Source organism: Triplophysa dalaica, chromosome 20 (assembly GCF_015846415.1).
Source record: "Triplophysa dalaica isolate WHDGS20190420 chromosome 20, ASM1584641v1, whole genome shotgun sequence".
Classification (NCBI taxonomy): Eukaryota; Metazoa; Chordata; class Actinopteri; order Cypriniformes; family Nemacheilidae; genus Triplophysa; species Triplophysa dalaica.
In genome coordinates this window covers 16,547,915-16,570,358 of record NC_079561.1, presented here as the reverse complement: position 1 = coordinate 16,570,358, position 22,444 = coordinate 16,547,915, and the positions used below count along the sequence as shown (strand labels likewise).

The 22,444-nt window shown below is 44.1% G+C and overlaps 1 protein-coding gene across 1 annotated transcript; it reads left to right on the top strand.

Moving 5' to 3' along the window:
- Window positions 1–6,636: 6,636 nt before the first annotated feature.
- dnajc16 (DnaJ (Hsp40) homolog, subfamily C, member 16) lies at window positions 6,637–22,223 on the top strand. The gene is made up of 15 exons (XM_056732542.1): window positions 6,637–7,150; window positions 7,259–7,453; window positions 7,577–7,643; window positions 7,766–8,072; window positions 8,200–8,384; window positions 8,464–8,568; window positions 8,791–8,957; window positions 9,371–9,493; window positions 9,592–9,760; window positions 10,193–10,375; window positions 12,374–12,450; window positions 12,538–12,618; window positions 12,689–12,769; window positions 12,964–13,134; window positions 21,116–22,223. Exons 2-15 carry the CDS (start codon window positions 7,284–7,286, stop codon window positions 21,522–21,524), a joined length of 2,295 nt encoding a protein of 764 aa, XP_056588520.1. The 5' UTR covers window positions 6,637–7,150; window positions 7,259–7,283; the 3' UTR covers window positions 21,525–22,223.
- Window positions 22,224–22,444: the final 221 nt, after the last annotated feature.

The following is a 22,444-nucleotide window of genomic DNA, read 5'->3' as shown; positions in this document are numbered from 1 at the left end:
TCTCTCCCCGACCTTTACCTCTTCCCAGGTCTCCAGTGTCCTTTGGCCCCAGACCCGCCCAAGGACCAGAGACGCAGGGGGAAACGGGCGACAGTTCTTCCGGGGAACCGGCCGATACAACCAACCTACGTCCTCTCCTTCACCACAAGCCTCTCCTCGCCAATCCTTCGGCCCATTTCCTGCCGCTAGGGCGGCGGAAAAGTCTGGGCCGACCTGTTGGCGGTGTGGGGAGCCGGGTCACACGATCGACCGCTGTCCAGTGATGGAGGTCGGGACGGTGATCCGGGTCCCCGACGACCCCCAGGTTGCCCTCGATCCGGCCGGCCTGTATCAAATACCTGTGAGTATTAAGGGGATTACATATCAGGCCTTGGTGGATTCGGGTTGTAACCAAACCTCCATCCACCAACGCCTGATTCGGTCCGTGGCAAAGGATAAGAGCCGTATGGTTAAGGTACGGTGTGTACACGGGGACGTGGTGAAATATCCTATAGTGGCGATGCCCATAAAATTTAGGGGTCAAAAGCATAGAGTAGAGGTGGCGGTTAATCCTCATCTCAAACATCCGCTGATTTTGGGGACGAATTGGCCGATGTTTTCTGTATTGTTGGGGAAATTGTGTGCGGATGTTTCCTCGGGAAGTCAAGGGCGACGGAAGAGTGCGGTTGTGCAGGCAGGGGAAGCTGAGCCGGAACCTCGGGCGACTGACCCAGGGGAGCGGAGTGCTGTGGAGAGACTACATCTCTCCCGGTGCGATGATTTTGCCCTGGAGCAGTCTCACGATGACACGCTCAAAAATGCCTTCAACCAGGTTCGTACCATCGACGGACAGCGTCTCCATCCTGCACAACCGCTGGTCTATCCGTATTTTGCCATTTTAAAGGACAGGTTGTATCGAGTGACCCGAGACACTCAATCAAATGATACAACGCAGTTAGTTGTCCCAAAGAGCCGCCGGGAAATGCTTTTCCAGACGGCTCACCGTAATCCAATGGCTGGTCACTTAGGACAAACAGCAAGACTAAACCGCCTAATGGCCCGCTTCTTTTGGCCGGGCATTCATGAGAACGTGCGCAGATGGTGCGCGTCTTGTCCTGAATGTCAGTTGGTAAACCCACCGGCCACTCCTAAAGCACCATTGTGCCCCCTTCCGTTGGTTCAGGTCCCCTTCGAGAGAATTGGTATGGACCTGATCGGGCCATTAGAGCTGTCGGCACGAGGACATCGTTTCGCATTGGTCATAGTAGACTATGCGACACGGTATCCCGAGGTGGTGGCTCTCCGCAGCATTTCGGCTAAAAGTGTTGCGGACGCCCTGTTTCGTATTATCTCCCGTGTGGGAATCCCTAAAGAGGTTCTCACAGATCAAGGCACGGCGTTTATGTCACGGACCCTCCGCGAACTATACGGGTTATTGGGCATTAAGGCAGTTCGTACCAGCGTCTACCACCCACAGACGGACGGGTTGGTCGAACGCTTTAATCGCACCTTGAAGTCAATGATCCGGAAGTTCGTACACGAAGATGCCAAAAATTGGGATCGGTGGCTAGAACCCCTGTTATTTGCGGTACGAGAGGTCCCCCAAGCCTCCACGGGGTTTTCCCCCTTCGAGCTACTCTATGGACGTCAGCCCCGTGGGGTGTTGGACGTCCTAAGGGAAGCTTGGGAGGACGGACCCTCGGATAGCAAAAACCAAATTCAATATATCCTGGACCTGAGAGCAAAACTCGATGCACTGGGGCGGCTCTCCATGGAGAATTTGCTACAGGCCCAGGATAGGCAAAGCCGACAGTATAACAGGGGTACTAACTTGCGTAAATTTGCACCGGGAGATAAAGTGCTTGTATTGATCCCCACCTCGAGTTCCAAGTTACTCGCAAAGTGGCAAGGGCCCTTTGAGGTCACACAGCGAATAAGCGATCTCAATTATGAGGTAGTGCGGTCGGATAGGAGCGGAGCACATCAGATATATCACCTCAATCTCCTAAAAAAATGGAATGAGGTGAGCCCGGTGATACTGGCGACGGTAGTGAGTAGAGAGGATGATCTCGGACCAGAAGCGAGCTTCCAAGTTCAATCCCTTGCTCTGGCCGCGGGGGGATCACCTCTCACCCTCCCAGCTCACCGAGGTAGCCAAGTTGCAAGCAGATTTTGTGGACGTGTTCTCGCCCCTACCCGGCCGCACCAACCTCATCGAGCACCATATTGAGACTAAACCGGACGTGGTGATTCGCAGCCGGCCCTATAGATTACCTGAACACAAGAAAAAAGTAGTTCAGGAAGAATTAAAGGCAATGCTCGAGATGGGGGTAATAGAAGAGTCCCATAGTGATTGGGTGAGCCCGATAGTTTTGGTCCCTAAAACCGACGGCTCGGTCCGTTTCTGTGTGGATTATAGAAGGGTGAATGCTGTGTCGAAGTTCGATGCATATCCGATGCCACGGATTGACGAGTTGCTGGATCGACTTGGCTCGGCTCGTTTTTTTTCGACACTGGATTTAACTAAAGGATACTGACAGATCCCCTTATCTCCCCTATCCAAAGAGAAAACCGCCTTCACCACGCCGTTTGGATTACACCAATTTGTAACACTTCCGTTTGGCTTATTCGGAGCTCCGGCCACCTTCCAGCGCCTCATGGACCGCCTGCTGCGACCACATGCGGGGTATGCGGCGGCATACCTAGACGATATCGTAATCTACAGCAACGACTGGGAGCGGCATATGCAACATCTGAGGGCGGTCCTGGGATCGCTGAGAGGGGCCGGACTGACGGCTAACCCGAAGAAGTGTGCAATTGGGCGGGTGGAAGTAAGGTATCTGGGCTTCCACTTGGGTCATGGTCATGTGCGTCCCCAAATTAATAAGACGGCAGCAGTTGCAACCGCACCGAGACCCAAGACCAAAAAGGAGGTGAGGCAGTTCCTGGGGCTGGCGGGGTATTATAGAAGGTTTGTACCTAATTATTCGGAGCTCACCAGCCCGCTGACTGACCTCACTAGAAAGGAGGCACCGGATACCGTCCAGTGGACGGAGCTATGCCAGCAGGCTTTTACCAAAGTGAAGGCTGCTCTCTGTGGCGGACCGTTATTGCACTCCCCTGATTTTTCTCTTCCTTTTTCGTTCGGATCGGGGCGTGGGGGCAGTTTTGTCCCAGGAGACGGGGGGTGAAGAACGGCCGGTGCTGTACCTCAGTCGGAAGCTCTCGAGGAGAGAGACGAAGTACAGCACCATCGAAAAAGAGTGCCTGGCAATCAGGTGGGCCATACTCACCCTCCGCTATTATCTCCTGGGGCGCGAATTCACGCTCCATTCGGACCACGCTCCGCTCCAGTGGCTCCACCGCATGAAAGATACCAACGCGCGGATCACCCGGTGGTATCTGGCATTACAACCATTTAAGTTTAAGGTGATCCACAGACCGGGGCCTCAGATGGTCGTGGCCGACTTCCTCTCCAGGAGGAGGGGGGAGGCTGCAGGCCGGATGGGGCCTCGGCCTGAGTCGGGCGGTGGGGGTATGTGGCAAGGGGGGCGTGGTTTAGTGACGTCTGCACCGGACCTGGGAGAGACACGGGAAAAACGGTAAGCAAATGGGTCGATCGCAGATTAAGATCACCTGCCTCTTGTTTCAGTGATTGGCGAGGAGACTGCTTAAAGGCTGGCAGTCTCAGAAGAGAATTTGAGAGAGACGCGGACTGAGGGACGTGAAACGAGTGAGGAGAAACCGGAACCCGGAAGTGAATCTCGGGAGAATTGATAAGAACTTTATTTATTGTTGTGAATGTTTTGAGAGAGCGCTGTTGCGCCAAGTTGTGTTAGAGTCCTGAAATAAAAGTGACTCTGTCCCTCAAGTCACGCCGACCCTGCCTCCTTCCTTCCTTACACACAAGAACCTTCTTACAACCATATTCTTATTTCTTAATTTAACTAGAAAAACAAAACACTGCATTGAACACACTAGTAGCTATCGTCCCAAGATGGCGCAACATTCAACTTGGCGTGACGTCAATTAACAACCTCTATTCCAACTCACTTTTCACTGGTTTTCCCACCAAATTTATATCAAATTTGACCAAATTTCTCCAGTTGGTTCAGAATTCTGCAGCTCGTGTTCTTAACACCTTCTACCGTGCACATTTCTCCAGTTCTCCAGCAATTGCACTGGCTCCAGTAACGTATCGGGTCGATTTTAAGGTTCTGTTACTTACTTAGAAGACACTCCATAATCTTGCACCCGATTGTCTTACTGAACTTCATTAGGTTCTACCCTTTCACGTGCTCTCAGATCTTCATCTTCAATTTCTCTTGTGGTACCTCGGATTCGACTTACTAAATGGGTGCGAGATCTTTTAGCTGTGCTGCCCCCCAACCCCATCCCCCGCGTATGGAACTACATTCCCTTAGACATCCGAAACAGCGATTGCTTGCAGACTTTTAAAACACGTCTTAAGATGTATCTTTTTAGTCAGGCTTTTTTATAATATGTTCTACTGAGTCTGAACTGCATTATATCTGTGTATTCTGAGTGTTTTTTGTCTTGTGCAGTGATTTGTACTTTTTTATTCTTTGCCTGTTTGTGAGGTGACATTTGGTGTTTTGAAAGGCTCAATTCAATCAAATGCATTTTTGTTATAATTATCATTTAACCATGTACTGTATGAATTAATCTATCTATTATATTTTGTTTGTTGACTATTTTAGTAATAATTAAATTTACACAAACTTTATTTGTCGCATTACTCATATTTGATAAAATTATTCCAGATAGATGCCTCTGATAATAGCAGTAGGCCTACAGACAGGAGTTTGGAATTTGTTTTTCTTGAAAGTTGTCATGCAAGTGGCTGAATGTCAAGACAAAAGTCAATGTGAAATCGTGGCCGTTTACTTTATATGCAACATTCAGAATTTGATTCAAAAACATATACAGTTGAAAGAAAAAGTATGTGAACCCTTTGGGCTTACTTGGATTTCTTCATAAATTGGTCATAAAATGTGTTCTGATCTTCATCTAAGTCACAACAATAGAGAAACACAGTCTGCTTAAACTAATACCACACAAACATTATACGTTTTCATGTTTTATTGAACACAACATGTAAACATTTATAGTGCAGGGTGGAAAAAGTATGTGAAACCCTAGGCTAATGACTTCTCCAAGAGCTAATTGGAGCCAGGAGTCAGCCAACCTGGGGTCCAATCAATGTGAATCAAGCTGGCCTGTCCAATAAAAAACACACACGAGTTTTGAGTTTGCCTCTTCTGAAGAAGCGTTGTCTGACGTGAACCATGCCTCGCACAAAAGAGCTCTCAGAAGACCTACGATCAAGAATTGTTGACTTACATAAAGCTGGAAAGCGCTACAAAAGTATATCTAAAAGCCTTGATGTCCATGTGTCCACGGTAAGACAGATTGTCTACAAATGGAGAAAGTTCAGCACTGTTGCTACACTCCCTAGGCGTGGTCGTCCTGTAAAGATGACTGCAAGAGCACAGCGCAGAATGCTCAATGAGGTGAAGAAGAATCCTAGAGTGTCAGCTAAACACTTACAAAAATCTCTGGCACATGCAAACATTTTTGTTGACAAATCTACAATAAGGAAAACATTAAACAAGAATGGACTTCATGGGAGGACACCACGGAGGAAGCCACTGCTGTCCAAAAAAACATTGCAGCACGTTTGAAGTTGCAAAAGAGCACACTACTGGCAAAACATTCTGTGGACAGATGAAACCAAAATTGAGTTGTTTGGAAAGAACACACAACGCTATGTGTGGAGAACAAAAGGCACAGCACACCAACATGAAAACCTCATCCCAACTGTGAAATATGGTGGAGGGGGCATCATGGTTTGGGGCTGCTTTGCTGCCTCAGGCCCTGGACGGATTACTGTCATCGATGAATTCCAAAGTTTATCAAGACATTTTGCAGGAAAACTTAAGACCATCTGTCCGCCAACTGAAGCTTAACAGTGGATGGACGATGCAACAGGACAACGACCCAAAGCATAGAAGTAAATCAACAACAGAATGGCTTCAACAGAAGAAAATACGCCTTCTGGAGTGGCCCAGTCAGAGTCCTGACCTCAACCCGATTGAGATGCTGTGGCATGACCTCAAGAGAGCGATTCACAACAGACATCCAATGAATATTGCTGAACTGAAACACTTTTGTAAAGAGGAATGGTCCAAAATTTCTCCTGACCGTTGTGCAGGTCTGATCTGCAAGGAAACGTTTGGTTTAGGTTATTGCTGCCAAAGGAGGGTCAACCAGTTATTAAACCTAAAGGTTCACATACATTTTCCACCCTGCACTATGAATGTTTACATGTTGTGTTCAATAAAAACATGAAAACGTATAATGTGTGTGCGGTATTAGTTTAAGCAGACTGTGTTTCTCTATTGTTGTGACTTAGATGAAGATCAGAACACATTTTATGACCAATTTATGAAGAAATCCAAGTAAGCCCAAAGGGTTCACATACTTTTTCTTTCAACTGTAGCTACCACAGCACCGAAAGAAACGGATGAAAGAAACAGCTCCTCCCACAGAGAGAGAGGGAGAGAGGGAGAGAGAGAGAGAGAGAGAGAGAGAGAGAGAGAGAGAGAGAGAGAGAGAGAGAGTGAGTGTGTGTGTGTGTGTGTGTGTGTTGTACGTCAGTGTTCAACAGTAGCAGACAGTAATATGATGTGTATACTGGATAATATTAACGCGCTCGTGTCGTGGTGAATGAACACTTCATTCAGATGAATGGATGAACTGCGATAAGCATTAGATGCGGTATATTCTTCATTCATTCACGACTCGTCTCATTCTAACGCACTATTCACGATATGCACGAGCTAAGCTGGCTAACAGGCTAGCAACAAACGTATTGCATTCGCCAGATGTCATTTTAACGGCATGTGATGTTTTATTATTACCCGTTCTGCACATTTTAATGTCTTTTACTCACCTGGCATTGTGACCTTGCGCTTCACGTCACGTCACGTTTTTTGCATCAGTCTGCCCGCGCGTGATCATGTGTCACTGCCATCCATTACAAACTTCGGTGTTTGCATGACAGCTGTGAGTGTCCGCTTGTTTATCATCAAATAATGTGTAATCAAAAATATTAAATGAGATTGTCTTAGGTTGGACATCACTTTTGGTGAGACCATTGTATTACAAATCTTACACCTTTCTTTATTCAGTCTAATTGCTCAACTATTTTATTTAAAAAAAAACATTAACCATTGTCATTATTTTGGTTCTTCAGTCTGTAGGCATCAGAACACAAGATCATGATGAGATTGACAGCGGTTTTATCCTCTGTGATGATGATCTGCATGCTCCTGATGGATTCTGAAGTGGACAGCACTGCAGAATTTGATCCATATAAGGTTCTAGGGGTAACAAGAAGTGCAAGCCAAGCAGAAATCAAGAAAGTTTATAAACGCCTGGCCAAAGAATGGTAAGAGTAGCAATACAGTATTTTCCAAGGAGTTAACAGTTCTCTAATGGCAAACAAAATACAGTATTTGTATGTTATATTGTATTGCCATAACACAATGTTATTGTTCATTTCTGTTGCCAGGCATCCAGACAAAAATAAAAACCCAGACGCAGAAGATACGTTTATTAAGATAACAAAATCTTATGAGGTAATATTCATATTCAACAATAAACTGACAATAGATCCAGATACAATAATAACCCTTTAATATCTGCTTTTTACACCTTGTGTGAGAGAAAAGGCTGATGTTTACTTTTTCATACTCCACAGATCCTGTCGAATGAGGAGAAAAGAGCCAGTTACGATCGCTACGGATCAACGAATAACGCTTATTCTTACGGTCACCGCCACTTTCACAACAACTTTTATGATGAATCTTATTTCCACTTCAACAACAACGGTGGCCGGGACCCTACTGACAGCAAGTACACGATAAACTTCAATCAGTATGTCAGTGAAGTGGTGCCTGAGAGCTTCAAGAGGCCTTACTTGATCAAGATCACTTCAGACTGGTGCTTGAGCTGCATCCATATCGAACCAGTCTGGAAAGAAACTGTGCAGGAACTGGAATCTCTCGGTGAGAGATGCTTATAGTTTCTTTATGTTTTCTTAAAATATCTTCTTTGTGTTCCACAAAAGAAAGAGTCATATACAGGTTTTATACAACGTGACTGTGAATAAGAGATGATCATTTTTAACTTTAGGGATTGGGATTGGTGTGGTTGATATTGGTTACGAGCGCCATCTAGCCAACCACTTGGGTGCCCATCAGACTCCATCCGTTCTTGGTGTCATCAATGGGAAAGTGACTTTCTTCCACTATGCTGTTATGAAGACGCACCTGATGCAATTTGTAGAAGATTTGCTGCCCCAAAGGCTGGTGGAGAAGGTTAGTAAAAGTCAACAATAGTTCTTTCTTAACACTCTAATGTCTATACAATCTCAAATGTCTTCTCGGTTAACTTTAGGTCACAGACAAGAACAACCAAGAGTTTCTGAACAGTTGGCATGAGCTGAATAAGCCACATGTTCTTCTGTTTGACCAAGTGCCTTCAGTTCCACTTCTTTTTAAGGTAAAGTTAGGTAAAAACCGCCTGATACATGCAGAATTTCTCATGTCCTGCTTTTTTTTAAATAAATCGCTTTTTTACGATGTCACATTGTTTCAATGGGCTTCACATGGTAATAAAAGTAAAAATAGTCAAATATTTAGAATATATATAAAGTACAACATGTGGTATTATTGCACAATTTTAGTGCTTATTATTTGGGTTTTCCCTTTATTCTATAAACAGATCACAGCGTTTGCCTATAAGGATTACTTTCAGTTTGGATATGTGGATCAGGGACTGTCTGAAACTGCTGAACTGCTGAGAAGATTCAACATTAACACATATGCTCCGACTATGCTCGTCTTCAAAGAGGATGTGGAGAAGCCTGCAGATATTATACAGGTAGACATGTGACCTCTATCTACTCTTTTAGGTCTCATAGATCTTTCAAGAAAGATAGAAAGTTTATTAACTTTTAGTGAAGATTTAAGGTGAAGGATAGGTCGCTAACCGTTATGGTAACAAGTAGCAAATATTATCGCCCAGGTACGGATGTCTGCTAAAGATCTGCTGTGTAAAAACATCCAAAAAACATCTTAGAAAAAACAATTTTACATGCACTAAATCATAAACGTCTTGATGAGCAAACAATATACAATACGTATTGGATATGTAAATGCAGACATCAGATAGACGTCTTCCAGATAAATGTGTGCTATCAGGGACATTTTTATCAGCCAATCAGATTTCAGCCAAACCAAATGCATGCCATGTTGGAAAAGGTACAAATGTGATTTCTTTAAATCTTGAATCTAGGCTAAAGGATGAAGAAACAGATCATAGATGACTTCATCTCCAACAACAAGTTCCTTCTAGCCCCTCGACTGGTCAACCAGAAGCTATTTGATGAGCTTTGTCCCATCAAACAGTTCCATCGACGACGGAAGTATATTACATTTTTGGAGAATATTTTCTTTGGCAGAAGTAATGTTGGTTAACCTTGTGCAACAGGTTCTCTCAAATATCTTTGTTGTGTTTTCACAGGTATTGTGTAATACTTTTCACCGAAGAGAACTTTGCCACGGGAAATGAAGCTTTTCTCTCTCTAGCGTCTGTCAACGCCAATGACGTGCTGCGCTTCACTTATGTCTACCAGAGACATCAACAGCCACTATGTGACGTTCTCTTGAAAAACAAAGACAGCGCACCAAAGGTAAGCATTATCATCTGCATTTAGTTTAAATTGACAAATCATGTCATTCCAAACTTTATGACCTTTCTTTCATCTGTGGAACTAAATGTGTATGTACAAAATATATTTTGTATAATGTTTTCTGAATAAACGTGCCATGATTGACAAAAACAACATTAAAGTGTCCCATATACCTGTGTGCTTTCTGATGCCATAAAATAGCTTTTGTACAGTTGTACGTAGAAGAAGAAGTAAAATCAAATTAAAGGTGATTTTTAAAGCTAGACACCCATAGAGAAGTCTGCAAAATGTTGAAGAATAGAAGAACATCATACAAGTTACAACAACGCACAACAATCTTACATCTTTCATTAGGTTAACTACTCTTCATCACAAATACATTTCAGGCACTGAATTGAGTCAGCAGCTTAAATGTTTGTTCGTATCGAACAGGTGTTTATTCTGGAGCGGCGTAACAGTGCTGGTAAAGTTCTTTATAAGCCGCTTGTGGGAGGATGGAACGGCAATGAAGACGACAAACACAAGCTTTTGGAGGAACTAGACAGACTGCAGAAAGATCCTTCTATACTCAACTATGATGCCATTCTTCCAGAGCTCAACAACGAATTCGCCTCTGTAAGTCTCTCAGGATTTCCTTTTCATGTTTATGATAAGATGATTAGCTCTGACCTATATACGTTTCTCAGTAGAGTTAGGATCTCAGGAGCAGTTTATGTCTTAAGAAAAGAATAGAAAGACCGTTTTCATATGGATTTAAAATTCATCTCAGATTATCCGATCATAGGTGGTCAGAATATTTTTTAAGGAAAGAGTCATGTCGGCACCACACCACTTCTTATTGAATCAGATGAGACAGATGTTTACTAGGTGTAAGCGAGACCATACAATTAGGTCCATAAATATTGGGACATCGACACAATTCTAACATTTTGGGCTCTATACACCACCACAATGGATTTCAAATGAAACAAACAAGATGTACTTTAACTGCAGACTGTCAGCTTTAATTTGAGGGTATTTACATCCGAATGGTGTAGTAATTACAACAGTTTACATATGTGCCTCCCATTTGTTAAGGGCCCAAAAGTAATGGGACAGAATAATAATCATAAATCAAACTTTCACTTTTTAATACTTTACTTTACTTTAATACTTTCACTTTTTTAATCCAGTCTGAAGTCTGGAACGCATAGACATCACCAGACGCTGGGTTTCATCCCTGGTGATGCTCTGCCAGGCCTCTACTGCAACCGTCTTCAGTTTCTGCTTGTTCTTGGGGCATTTTCCCTTCAGTTTTGTCTTCAGCAAGTGAAATGCATGCTCAATCGGATTCAGGTCAGGTGATTGACTTGGCCATTGAATAACAGTCCACTTCTTTCCCTTCAAAAACTCTTTGGTTGCTTTTGCAGTATGCTTTGGGTCATTGTCCCTCTGCACTGTGAAGCGCCGTCCAATGAGTTCTGAAGCATTTGGCTGAATATGAGCAGATAATATTGCCCGAAACACTTCAGAATTCGTCCTGCTGCTTTTGTCAGCAGTCACATCATCAATAAATACAAGATAACCAGTTCCACTGGAAGCCATGCATGCCCACGACATGACACTACCACCACCATGCTTCACTGATGAGGTGGTATGCTAAGGATCATGAGCAGTTCCTTTCCTTCTCCATACTCTTCTCTTCCCATCACTCTGGTACAAGTTGATCTTGGTCTCATCTGTCCATAGGATGTTGTTCCAGAAATGTGAAGGCTTTTTTAGACGTCGATTGGCAAACTCTAATCTGGCCTTCCTGTTTTTGACACCAATGCTCACCAATGGTTTACATCTTGTGGTGAACCCTCTGTATTCACTCTGGTGAAGTCTTCTCTTGATTGTTGACTTTGACTTTGACACACATACACCTACCTCCTGGAGAGTGTTCTTGATCTGGCCAACTGTTGTGAAGGGTGTTTTCTTCACCAGGTAAATAATTCTTTGGTCATCCACCAAAGTTGTTTTCCGTGGTCTTCTGGGTCTTTTGGTGTTGCTGAGCTCACCGGTGCGTTCCTTCTTTTTAAGAATGTTCCAAACAGTTTTTTTGGCCACGCCTAATGTTTTTTGCTATCTCTCTGATGGGTTTGTTTTGTTTTTCCAGCCTATGGATGGCTTGCTTCACTGATAGTGACAGCTCTTTGGATCTCATCTTGACAGTTGACAGCAACAGATTCCAAATGCAAATAGCACACTTGAAATGGACTGTGGACCTCTTATCTGCTCATTGTAATTTGGATAGTAACACACACCTGGCCATGGAACAGTTGAGGAGCCAATTGTCCCATTACTTTTGGTCCCTTAACAAGTGGGAGGCTCATATGCAAACTGATGTAAATCATAAACCGTTCACCTAATTCGGATCTAAATACCCTCAAATTAAAGCTGACAGTCTGCAGTTAAAGCACATCTTGTTCGTTTCATTTGAAATCCATTGTGGTGGTGTATAAAGCCAAAAAATTTAGAATTGTGTTGATGTCCCAATATTTATGGACCTTATGGTATATCTATCTGCAAGTAAATTACTGTGACGTTATCTGCCTCAGTATCTCTAAAGTGTATCAATTTTCCTGGTTTCAGATGTTCATAATCAAATGGATTTACGCTGCATGCGACTACTTGACGGACATGATTGACGATCTTCTTCACAATAATTGGTAAAAGAATAAAGTTTGTTTTAATATTTGAAGACACTTGTTTAATACAAGATTTGTACTAATGATGTGATGGTTTCTCTCCCGCAGGCGTGATATGATTCCACTTCTTTCTTTGATCTTCTCCGCACTCTTCATTTTATTTGGCACTGTGGTCATTCAGGCATTCAAGTAAGACGACTGTGTTTGTATATCAGATTGTTAATTTAGAGACTTTCAAACCGTCTGATTTTGATTCCAGTGATTCAAGTGAAGAAAAACACCCTAAATCAAAAGCTAAAGATGCATCTAAAACTGAAAACGGTTCACCAAACACCTCAAGGTCAGTTTCCTACATTCACAAAATATTCAAGTGCTCATTATAGAATACCAATGCAAACTTTTCTTTATATGAAGCCACAACAATAAAAAAAGTCACATTTGTAATTATTACCTCTGTAAATTAATACAAATATTTCAGTGCCGAACATCATCATGTTTGTATTCTCATTATAACGCTGAGATCTTGTCCAGCAGTCGCCCACCGAAGAAGAGCTTTGTGGAAGTGACGGAGTTAACAGATATCACATACACCAGTAACTTGGTGAAGCTGAGGCCGGGTCATATGAACGTGGTTCTGGTTCTTACCGATGCCACGAGGAACATCCTACTTAGCAAGTTTGCCAAGGAAGTTTATTCATTCACTGGGTGAGCAACATTTCAAACAAAGACCCTTACAAAAGAGAAGATTATTCAAGGGTGCATTTCTGTACTAAAAGAAAGGATCTTTTCAGCCTTCTTTGTCACGGTTGCACAAAAGGACTCAGATGCAGGTAAGGTTAACACAGTTTATTAGACAGGGCTCCAGAACAGCAACAAAAGATAGGCAGGGAACTCCTGATCATCACACAGGTACACAGCTGGCTGAGCTCTCTGAGAAAAACGAGAAATCCACTAAATCCGGGAAAAGGTAAACGGGAACCAAAAAAGAGCCATAAGGGAGAAAAATAATCCAAACCGGTTCACGGGTTGCCATGTTCCTACGAATATAATGAAAAGATTAAGCACCAAGCACAGCGAGAGAAACATGGTAACAAATAATTACATCGCCACATGGAGAACTGGCACAGCCAAGCTAAAATAGAGGAAACACAGATGAGGAGCAGGTGAGGGTAATTAACAAAACTAAGAGGCTAAACAGGGTACCAGATGGGAAAAATATACAAGGACAAAATACAGCAGAACAATACAAAAACAACCAACCAAAAAATAAAATAAAACAAAAGGCAAAGCCTGACATTCTTTTTTTGTTTTTTTGAGAAATATATTTTATGTACATCTCTATACTTGATGTACTTCTCTAAGTTTACTTGACTTAAGCTGACAGGAAAATGCAGAAAATGCTTATACTGTATATAAAAACTGCTAGAATTATATAGAAGTAATAAACTATTGATATGATTACAAGTGTAGTTGTGCAAAAACACTAAACTTGTAGTTTACTTCAAAAAGTACTAAAAATGTGCAGTACTTATCAGTGGTTCTCAAACTGGGGGCCCCAACATGGGTCCAGGGGGGCCATAGTTTTGGTAGTATTTTATAAAAAAATATAGAAATGTATCATAAATGCTGTGCAATCAAATAGACTCGAATGAGCATTGTTTAATTGAATGTCTTTGGTTTAAAATCTAATTAAAAATCTAAGTTTAAGAACATAAGTCTTTATTTGGGGGGCCACAAAGCAATGTGACCCACACAAGGGGGTCTTAGAACGTTGTACAACGTAAACGTTGGAGAACCACTGATCTAGACAACTATCAGTATACTTATAGGTTCATTTAGAATAAATACTGTAGGTGTAAATGTCTTGGTTACGTATGTAACCTCAGTTCCCTGATGGAGGGAACGAGACATTGTATCGAGAACAAAAGATGGGGTTCGCCCTTGAGAACCAATCAACTCTGAGTACTATAGAAAAGTTCAATGAAATTTGGCGAATTAAATTTGCATGCCGGTCTCCGCCCCCGGATGTCCGGTATAAAAGTAAGCCGGCGTGCAGCATTCATTTACCTCTTGTTCTGAAGAGCCTGAGAGCCTCTCACGACTGCAGCAGAATACAATACGAGTTTGTGGCATAAGGGACACAACGTCTCGTTCCCTCCATCAGGGAACTGAGGTTACATACGTAACCAAGACGTTCCCTTTCTGTCGGTCTCTCGACGCTGTGTCGAGAACGACAGATGGGGTTGCCTATGGAAAACGCCACAACGCTGTATCGCGTCACAATCTCTAGCGAAGCGACGGTAACAGGCCTGGGCGTGTCAGCTCGATGCTTTTGCAAAACTGTAACCTTCCAGTGTGGTGGTGGGGGAGTCCCAGAGCTTTCTTGTGAAAGATGGGTACAGCCCTGACCGGTAACCTTTCACGGACGGGGCCTTAGCTCTCTACTGGCGAGAGGCCGTCCGGCTCGGGTTTACACCGGGTGAGCGCAACTCTTAATCAGAGAAGCGCTGCAGAGGCCACCTCCTACTGGCGGGTCGGGAATGGTGGATATAGGTATGGTCTTGTCCTTGGAGGAGAACGCATGGAACGTGTGGACTGGGTAGTTAACCGCGAGGTGGAGGCCCACCTGGGGAAGCTCATGGGTTACCATGTGTGGAAACCGTTGCCATGAGGATACATCAGACGGAACAGCCCACGGGGGGGGGTGTTACTGCGTCCGAAAGCACTAGGTCCGGTTAGAGCTATCTGTGATAGTTCATATAGTATCCCGGCCTAAGGGGGAAGGCTGCTCTGCCCAGCCAACCCCCGGGGGGGTGCTTGCATAGTGATGGATGGAATGCCTGTTCTTTACCAGTGTCTGGGTAAGAAGGAAGGTTGGTGAGGTACCAGTTTCTTAACCATGTGTTTGGGTAAGAAGAAAGGTAGATAGCACACTGACCCAACCTCTTGGAGGGTGGGAAGGTGCTTTCCCAGGCATACGTCCCCCCGGATGCCAGTCCTACATGTCGTCACGCAGGACGTGGGCTGACACCCGGTTTACGCGAAGGTTGTTAACCCTTGCAAAAGGTGTTCGGGCGTAGCCCAACCCGCAGCTCTACAGATGTCTGCTAGAGAGGCGCTTCTGGCCAGTGCCCAGGAGGCTATACCCCGAGGGGAGTGAGCCTTCAGTGGGCATGGGAGATTCTGAGATCGGAATGCCGTTGTAACGGCATCCACGACCCAGTGCGCCAGCCTCTGCTTAGAGACAGCCTTCCCCTTCTGCTGTCCTCCAATACAGACAAGGAGCTGGTCAGAGCTACTGAAGCTCTGCGTGCGGTCCAGGACACAACACAGATGGTGTTGGGTCTTCCTCCCCGATGGGGAGGGCCTGCAAGTTCACCACTTGGTCCCGAAAGGGAGTAGTGGGAACTTTGGGCACGATCCGGGCCTGGGTCTCAGGATAACGTGAGAGTTATCAGGGTCGAATTCAAGGCAATCCGGGGACACAGAGAATGCTTGGAGGTCCCCTCACCTCTTGAAGGAAGCATGCGCCAACAGGGGGGCCGTCTTACTCAGGTGAGGAAGATCGGAACCTCCGAAGGGCTCTCGGACCCACGTTAGGGTCCAAGAGGGTATGGAGTGGAGATGAGGCGAACTCCGCCCTCTCGCGCTCCTTAGGAACCTGGTGACCAGGTCGTGTTGCCCTAGAAACTTTCCATCAACTGAGTCGTGATGAGTGGCGATAGCGACTACATACACTTTCAGTGTGAAGTGGAGATGTTAGTCTCCAGTCTCGTAAGAAGGACAACACAATCCTGATCGAGTGGGCCTTTCTTACTGAGAGAGACACCAGGACGAGAAGAGGCACCGTCTAGAGGCGTGTAACCGCCTAGTAGATGGGGCCCTAGCCTGGGTGATGGTCTCTGCCGTAGAGGGGGAGTAGCCATCTCAGGATCTTCTCGTCCAGTCTAGAGACCAGGCATGGGTGTTCCAGAGGTCTGATCTGGAATGCCAGAACGCGTTCTTCCCCTGAGAGAGCAGGTCCTCTCTCAGGGGAATGGTTCAGGGGGAGTCGCTGTCCAGAGTATCAACTCGAAGCCAAGTGTGGTTAGACCAGTGCAGTGTAACCAATAACACTTGGTGCTCCTCTTCCCTGACCTTGCACATTGTCTGTGCAAGGAGGCTCCTGGCGGGGGGGAAGGTGTGTTTCAACCCGTGGTCAGCTTTGCGCCAGGGCATCCGTGCCGAGGGGGGCCTCGGTCAGGGAGGACCAAAGCGGACAATGGGTTGTGTCGCGGGAGGCAAAGAGGTCTATCTGTGCCTGTCCGAACAGCACCCAAATGAGCTGGACCAGGGGTGGTGTCGCCACTCTCCGCAAGGCGTATACTGATGAGAGAGCGCATCGGCTGTCTGGTTCAGTTCGCCTGGGATGTGTGTGTGGCCCGCAGGGAGCGGATCACCTGCTAACTACCCAGGAGGAGGCATCGGGCAAGTCGTGTTAGCTGCCGTGAGCGTACGCCACCCTGGCGATTGATGTATGCTACGGCTGTCGTGCTGTCCAGGCGACCCGCACGTTCTGGCCCTGCACTAGAGGCAATAGCCTCTGCACAATCAGCACAGCCCACAACTCTAGGCAATTGATATGCCAGCGCAGACGGGGGCCCATGTGCATCAATCCGAGGGGTATTACCCCCGCGGAGGACGCCATGTGTCCCAGGAGCCTCCAGTTCAACACTGACTGGGCGCGTGCTGCGGACAGCTGCGTCATCACGGTGACAGAGTTTAGTTCCATACCGAGAAAGAGGATGCTCTGCCCTGGGGAGAGTTTGCTCTTTTCTCGGTTGACCTGAAATCCCACTCGATCTAGATGCCGGATAACCAGGTCCCTCTGTGTACACAACAGATCTCGCGAGTGTGTCAAGATAAGTCAGTCGTTGAGATAGTTTAGTACCCTTACACCTTTTTCCCAAAGGGGAGAAAGGGCGGCTTCCACGATCTTCGTGAAGACCTGTGGAGATGGGGACAGACCGAAAGGGAGGACTCTGTACTGATATGCCCGCCCCTCGAACACGAACCGTGGGAACTGCCGGTGTCGAGGGGGATAGAGACATGAAAGTAAGCGTCCTTCAGGTCGATTGCCACAAACCAATCCTGACACCTGGTAGATGTCAGGATGCGCCTCTGCGTGAGCACCCTGAACGGCAGCTTGTGAAGGTGCTTTGTTCAGGGTACGTAGACCTATGAGGCGCAACCCGCCGTCTCTTGGGAACGATGAAGTGCGGGTCGTGACCCACTGAACATCTTGGTTTTGAGGGATGAACTTGATGCCTGTTTTGCCAGAAGGGTGGTGACCTCTACCCAAAGTACGGAGGCGTCTTCCCGTCAGTGTCCCTTCTCGTGAGAAGGTTCCTAAGTTTTCCCCCTCGACCACTGCTTCCAGGGTGCCGCCCAAGGGGGCACAGGAGCCGGAGCCGAGCCGATGTCGAAGGGGTCCTGGGTTGCCGGGAAGCAAACGTCTAAAAAAAATGTGGCTAATTGCCACTGTCTGCTTCACCCCCTCCTCGATGAGGGTGCCGCACCCAAGAGAACAACGGGACATGCCGCGCTGGAGAATGCCCATTCCTGAAGAGGACCTTTTTAGAAAAAATCTCTAACACCTCCGGAACCGCCGAGACGCCCAGGGGAAGGTCGATGCAGGTAGGGACGATCCGCTGCTCTACGTCGTAGATCCGGCAATTTAGAAGAAGAAGAATTCATTGAATTCGTTCTGTTCGTAGTCATGAGCGAAGGCTCTGAAGAACAAAAGGTAATTGAATGCTGCACGCCGGCTTCCTTTTATACCAGACATCGGGGGGCAGAAACCGGCATGCAAATTTCATTTGCCAAATTTCATTCGCCTTTTCTATAGTAGTCAGAGTTGATTGGTTCTCAAGGTCGAACCCCATCTGTCGTTCTCGACACAACGTCGAGAGGCCGACAGAAAGGGAACTATTTGTTTACATAAAGTTTACCAATGTTACACTTAATGGGCCTCATTCACAAAACGTTCGTAAATTTATGAGTAAATTCCAAGTAATTTACACGTAAAACAGACCTTCTCGAAAACTTTCATCCGGATTCACAAATACTTCGTTAACGTCAAGATTTGATAGTAAAATGTGTGTAAGTCAATGAATTCCATTCACTCATAAACAGGGTCGGCATGCACGGTCATTCACAATTACCATAATCCCCGCCTATGAATTACAAATACGCAGATTGCGTATCTAGGAATGCCGGAATCCTCTGGACTTCATTATCTGGTTTGGCTACATTATATTGCATAAATGCAATAATAAGATACTAATAGGCTACATCCTTACCAATAAATGACACGGCTAAAATTAATTTAAAAAAAATGTTTTAGATGGAATGTAATGTCTATACACGATTTAAGGTTGTAAAAACGCTGTATTTTGCACACACTTTGCATATTTGTATCTCCTATTTGCCCCGCCTATCTGAAACGTGCTGATTTTGTACAAAGCTCATCGCTCTGAAAATTGAGGTGTGCTATGATTGGCCAGTTAATCAGTGCGTAGTGATTGGTCGAATACTGCAAGAGTGTAAGGGAAATGTAACGCCTCTGACTATATTCGGAACATCATGTTCCCAAGGAATTCTACTGACAAACAGGTGATAAAATATCATCATGACCTCTAAAACGGAAAATGAAGATAATCAATCCGATACATCAACTTTGCCGGATCGACTTAAGAAGGATATAAAGGATTGATAAGGTTTTATAAAGACTATAAACAAAGAACCATATACATCATACAGATTTTTTCTTTTGATAGAAGCAAGCTCGCAATACAGCAGGGAATGGTAACGTAATAAATAATGCTTTTACCCTTTTTGATCAACCAGTGTTACTCCACGTCTGATCGCGACTCAACAAAGACAATAAACTCCATTATAAACACGATATTTTTTGCCTCTAGTTGAACATTATTACTGATTATTAGGACTTATGTTGTCTTTTTTTCACATTGTGCATGTGTCTGCCTTTTTCAGATCACAAACACATGACAAACTCAACCTGCGTTAATCCGTCACAAAGTCTTTAACAATGAAAATATACTTACAGTCTGCGAATCTGAAGCCCCGGCGAAGTTGTAATGGTTGGAATGGCACCACTTTTTAACCAAAGCTTTCGAGCATAGCTGGTCTTAATTTCTCTCCAACGTTCGTGAACCAATTGTCAGAAATGCGCTGCACAAACTTTAACATTCGGATTGTACTTTTCTGGAACAGTGTTGTAAATAAAATGTAACTGTTCGTTTTGTCGTCTCATCTTTTGGCAGGGCAAACAAAGAGTCTTTCTTTTCGCAACAAAACACACAGCGTCTCCGCGACATGGCTGCGGCGGTGATGCTACAATGAGATTTACAAGTATGCCAACCTTACATGTGTCTATATTTGGGCGGTCTTAGTCAAAGCTACCATGAACTGACGTAGATTTGTGGGGGTGTGCTTACACAAGGCGTTTCAGGCAGGTCTGGGTTTGCATTCGCTTTCAATTTTACATGTCTAATACATGCATGGGCAACTTATACACACCAAAGACACAGAAAAACACATATTCACGCCATATGACCCCTTTAATTAAACTGTGTCAACCAAAGCGTTTTCAGCCAGCTAAAATAACAATACCTGGTGCTCTTCTGAAAACGACCAGCTGGTGGCGCCTGAGAACGCATTGGAGGGACTGCACGTTATTCTGGAGATGCGGTTGCTGTGATTTAGAATATCCGAAACAGTTAGCCTACTTGTAACTAGTATCTTATTTTAAAGAATAGTACTTGATATAAAAATGCAGTAACCATTAATATTAACTTCTGCATTGTTGTGTATGATGGTTGGTCAATGTAGTGTTTGTCCTGCCTCTTCTCCACTGTGATTGGACGGCTGTGTAAAAAAGGAGAGTGACGAGCTCTGCAAGTTAAAAAGTAAATAAATCATAAAAGACGGGGCAAAAGAACTTGTAAAAAATCAGTAGATACAAAGTTTATCAAGATGCAGTGTCATCGGTTTGTCTAAAAGAATACAGAACGTAACGTGCAGTTTTACGAACTATTTACACGTGGGATTGAGCAGGTGTACATTTCTTTCGTACCAACTAACATTTTGAAAATACGAAAATTTTCATGTATTTGAAAATTTGCATCATAACGACTTTACCAACGATTTACACAAAAAATGGTTCTGCTCGTGTTTCATGAATGAGGCCCATTGTATACTAAAAAGCGAATTTAGTCCCAAGTAATATATACACTTGATAGTATAAATTTTATAACGCCAATGCAGTAATATTATACTATTAGTATGCTTACTACATAAAGTATACATCAAAATATAAGTAAACTTTAATTTATTATACGTAAAAATCTTGAACTATACTTATTTTTTGTAAGGGAACTATTATATGCAATGGAAAAAAAGATTAGTAGGATATATAAGTGCATTATTATGTCAGTTTTTGAATTTTATGATGTTGATAGCCTTAAAGTAGATCCTATAATTTAATTCTAGCATGTGTTAGCAACAAAAGGGTCACGTGTTTGAACCAGGGAAGCACACATACTATTACATTTTCTTTCGATTGAATGCACTTGTCCTGTATATAAGTTTTACATGCATAAACAATGTTGTCTCGTTTTCGTAGGAGCTTGACTCTACACTTTTCCTTCTTGAATGTGGATAAACACAGTGAGTGGATAGTGGCCGTGCTGGAGTACGCTCAGGATGCCATGCAAATCGACACAGATGAGGACGATTTGAGCAGCCGCAAAATAGACTACACAGGTTATGTTCTGGCCCTCAATGGCCACAAGAAGTACCTGTGTCTTTTCAAGCCAGTGTACACGGGCGAGGACGTGGACAGCAAGCCCGAAGAGGAGGGAGGAGGTTCAAGGTCTAGAAAGGGCATGACAAGTTCTCGCTCCACAACTCTACAGATCCATCACAAACTGGATCGACTCGGGCTGTGGATGGAGCGACTGATGGAGGGGACGCTGCCACGGTACTACGTCCCAGCATGGCCCGGTCTGGACAAGATTACTGTGAATAAATAAAGAAAACAGGTACAGTATGCTTTTGTTACAGCTTACAACTTTTCTGGTTTTAAAGTGAAAGGTCTTGGTGAAACCGGGCTTAATGCTGCTCCAAGCGCAACTGTAACCAAGGCAGTTATAAGGTAAATAAACACTTGTGGCAGTGCTGCTAATGTCATCATATGGAGAACTGTCTTTCTGAATTGATGTACTACTTGAATCGACAATTGACACTGTTTTTCACTTCATGAAAATATTTTGCCAATGTAGCTGCTTCTATGGAGGCCTTTAGGTCTTCAATAGTTATCTCAAAGGCTGTTGTTTTGAAGGCTGGCGTGTCTTTGAATTTTCCATTTTACGCTTTAAAAATGCTTCCGTTCTATGAACATTGCAACATGCTCAGAATACTGTAGCATACAAAATGTAGCATAACTTTGCTACGTTTGCTCATGACAATACTGTGAATTTTAAGTTTTACAAAGTTTAAATGCCAAATGCCATTCTGATTTAACCCCCATTTTAAAAGTGCAATAACTTAAATGTCTGACTTTTAATGTTTTCTGAAAAGAAAACGTTAGAATTTTTAAGTTTCAATCAGTTCTTTGATTTTGTTGTTGTTGTTGTTTTATGCCACTTGTTGTTGATACCTGTGATAGAAACTATATATCACAAACGATATATCACAGAAAATATGTTGTTAGAATAAAATTTTATCCTCCATGTGTATTTAGTCTGAATGGTATATATAATCATATTAAATGTAAAATATGTTAAATGGGTTTCTATAACAATTAAAGGTTCCAGCTATTCTAACAAGACTGACAGCGCTGGAAAAAGTAAAGCAAGGTTGTAAAACATTTTATTCGACATATTCAGCTGTGTAGTAAAGCTATTAAATCTGCAAGCCTTAATAGAAAAAAGCATTCATCTGTATGTATTCT

Bases quoted from the DNA above. Each gene is read 5' to 3' on its own strand.
- dnajc16 (XM_056732542.1), top strand. From the start codon at position 7,284: ATGATGAGATTGACAGCGGTTTTATCCTCTGTGATGATGATCTGCATG. The intron at 12,451-12,537 runs GTAAAAGAATAA...TCTCTCCCGCAG, and splicing joins GATCTTCTTCACAATAATTG to GCGTGATATGATTCCACTTC. The intron at 13,135-21,115 runs GTGAGCAACATT...TCGTTTTCGTAG, and splicing joins GAAGTTTATTCATTCACTGG to GAGCTTGACTCTACACTTTT.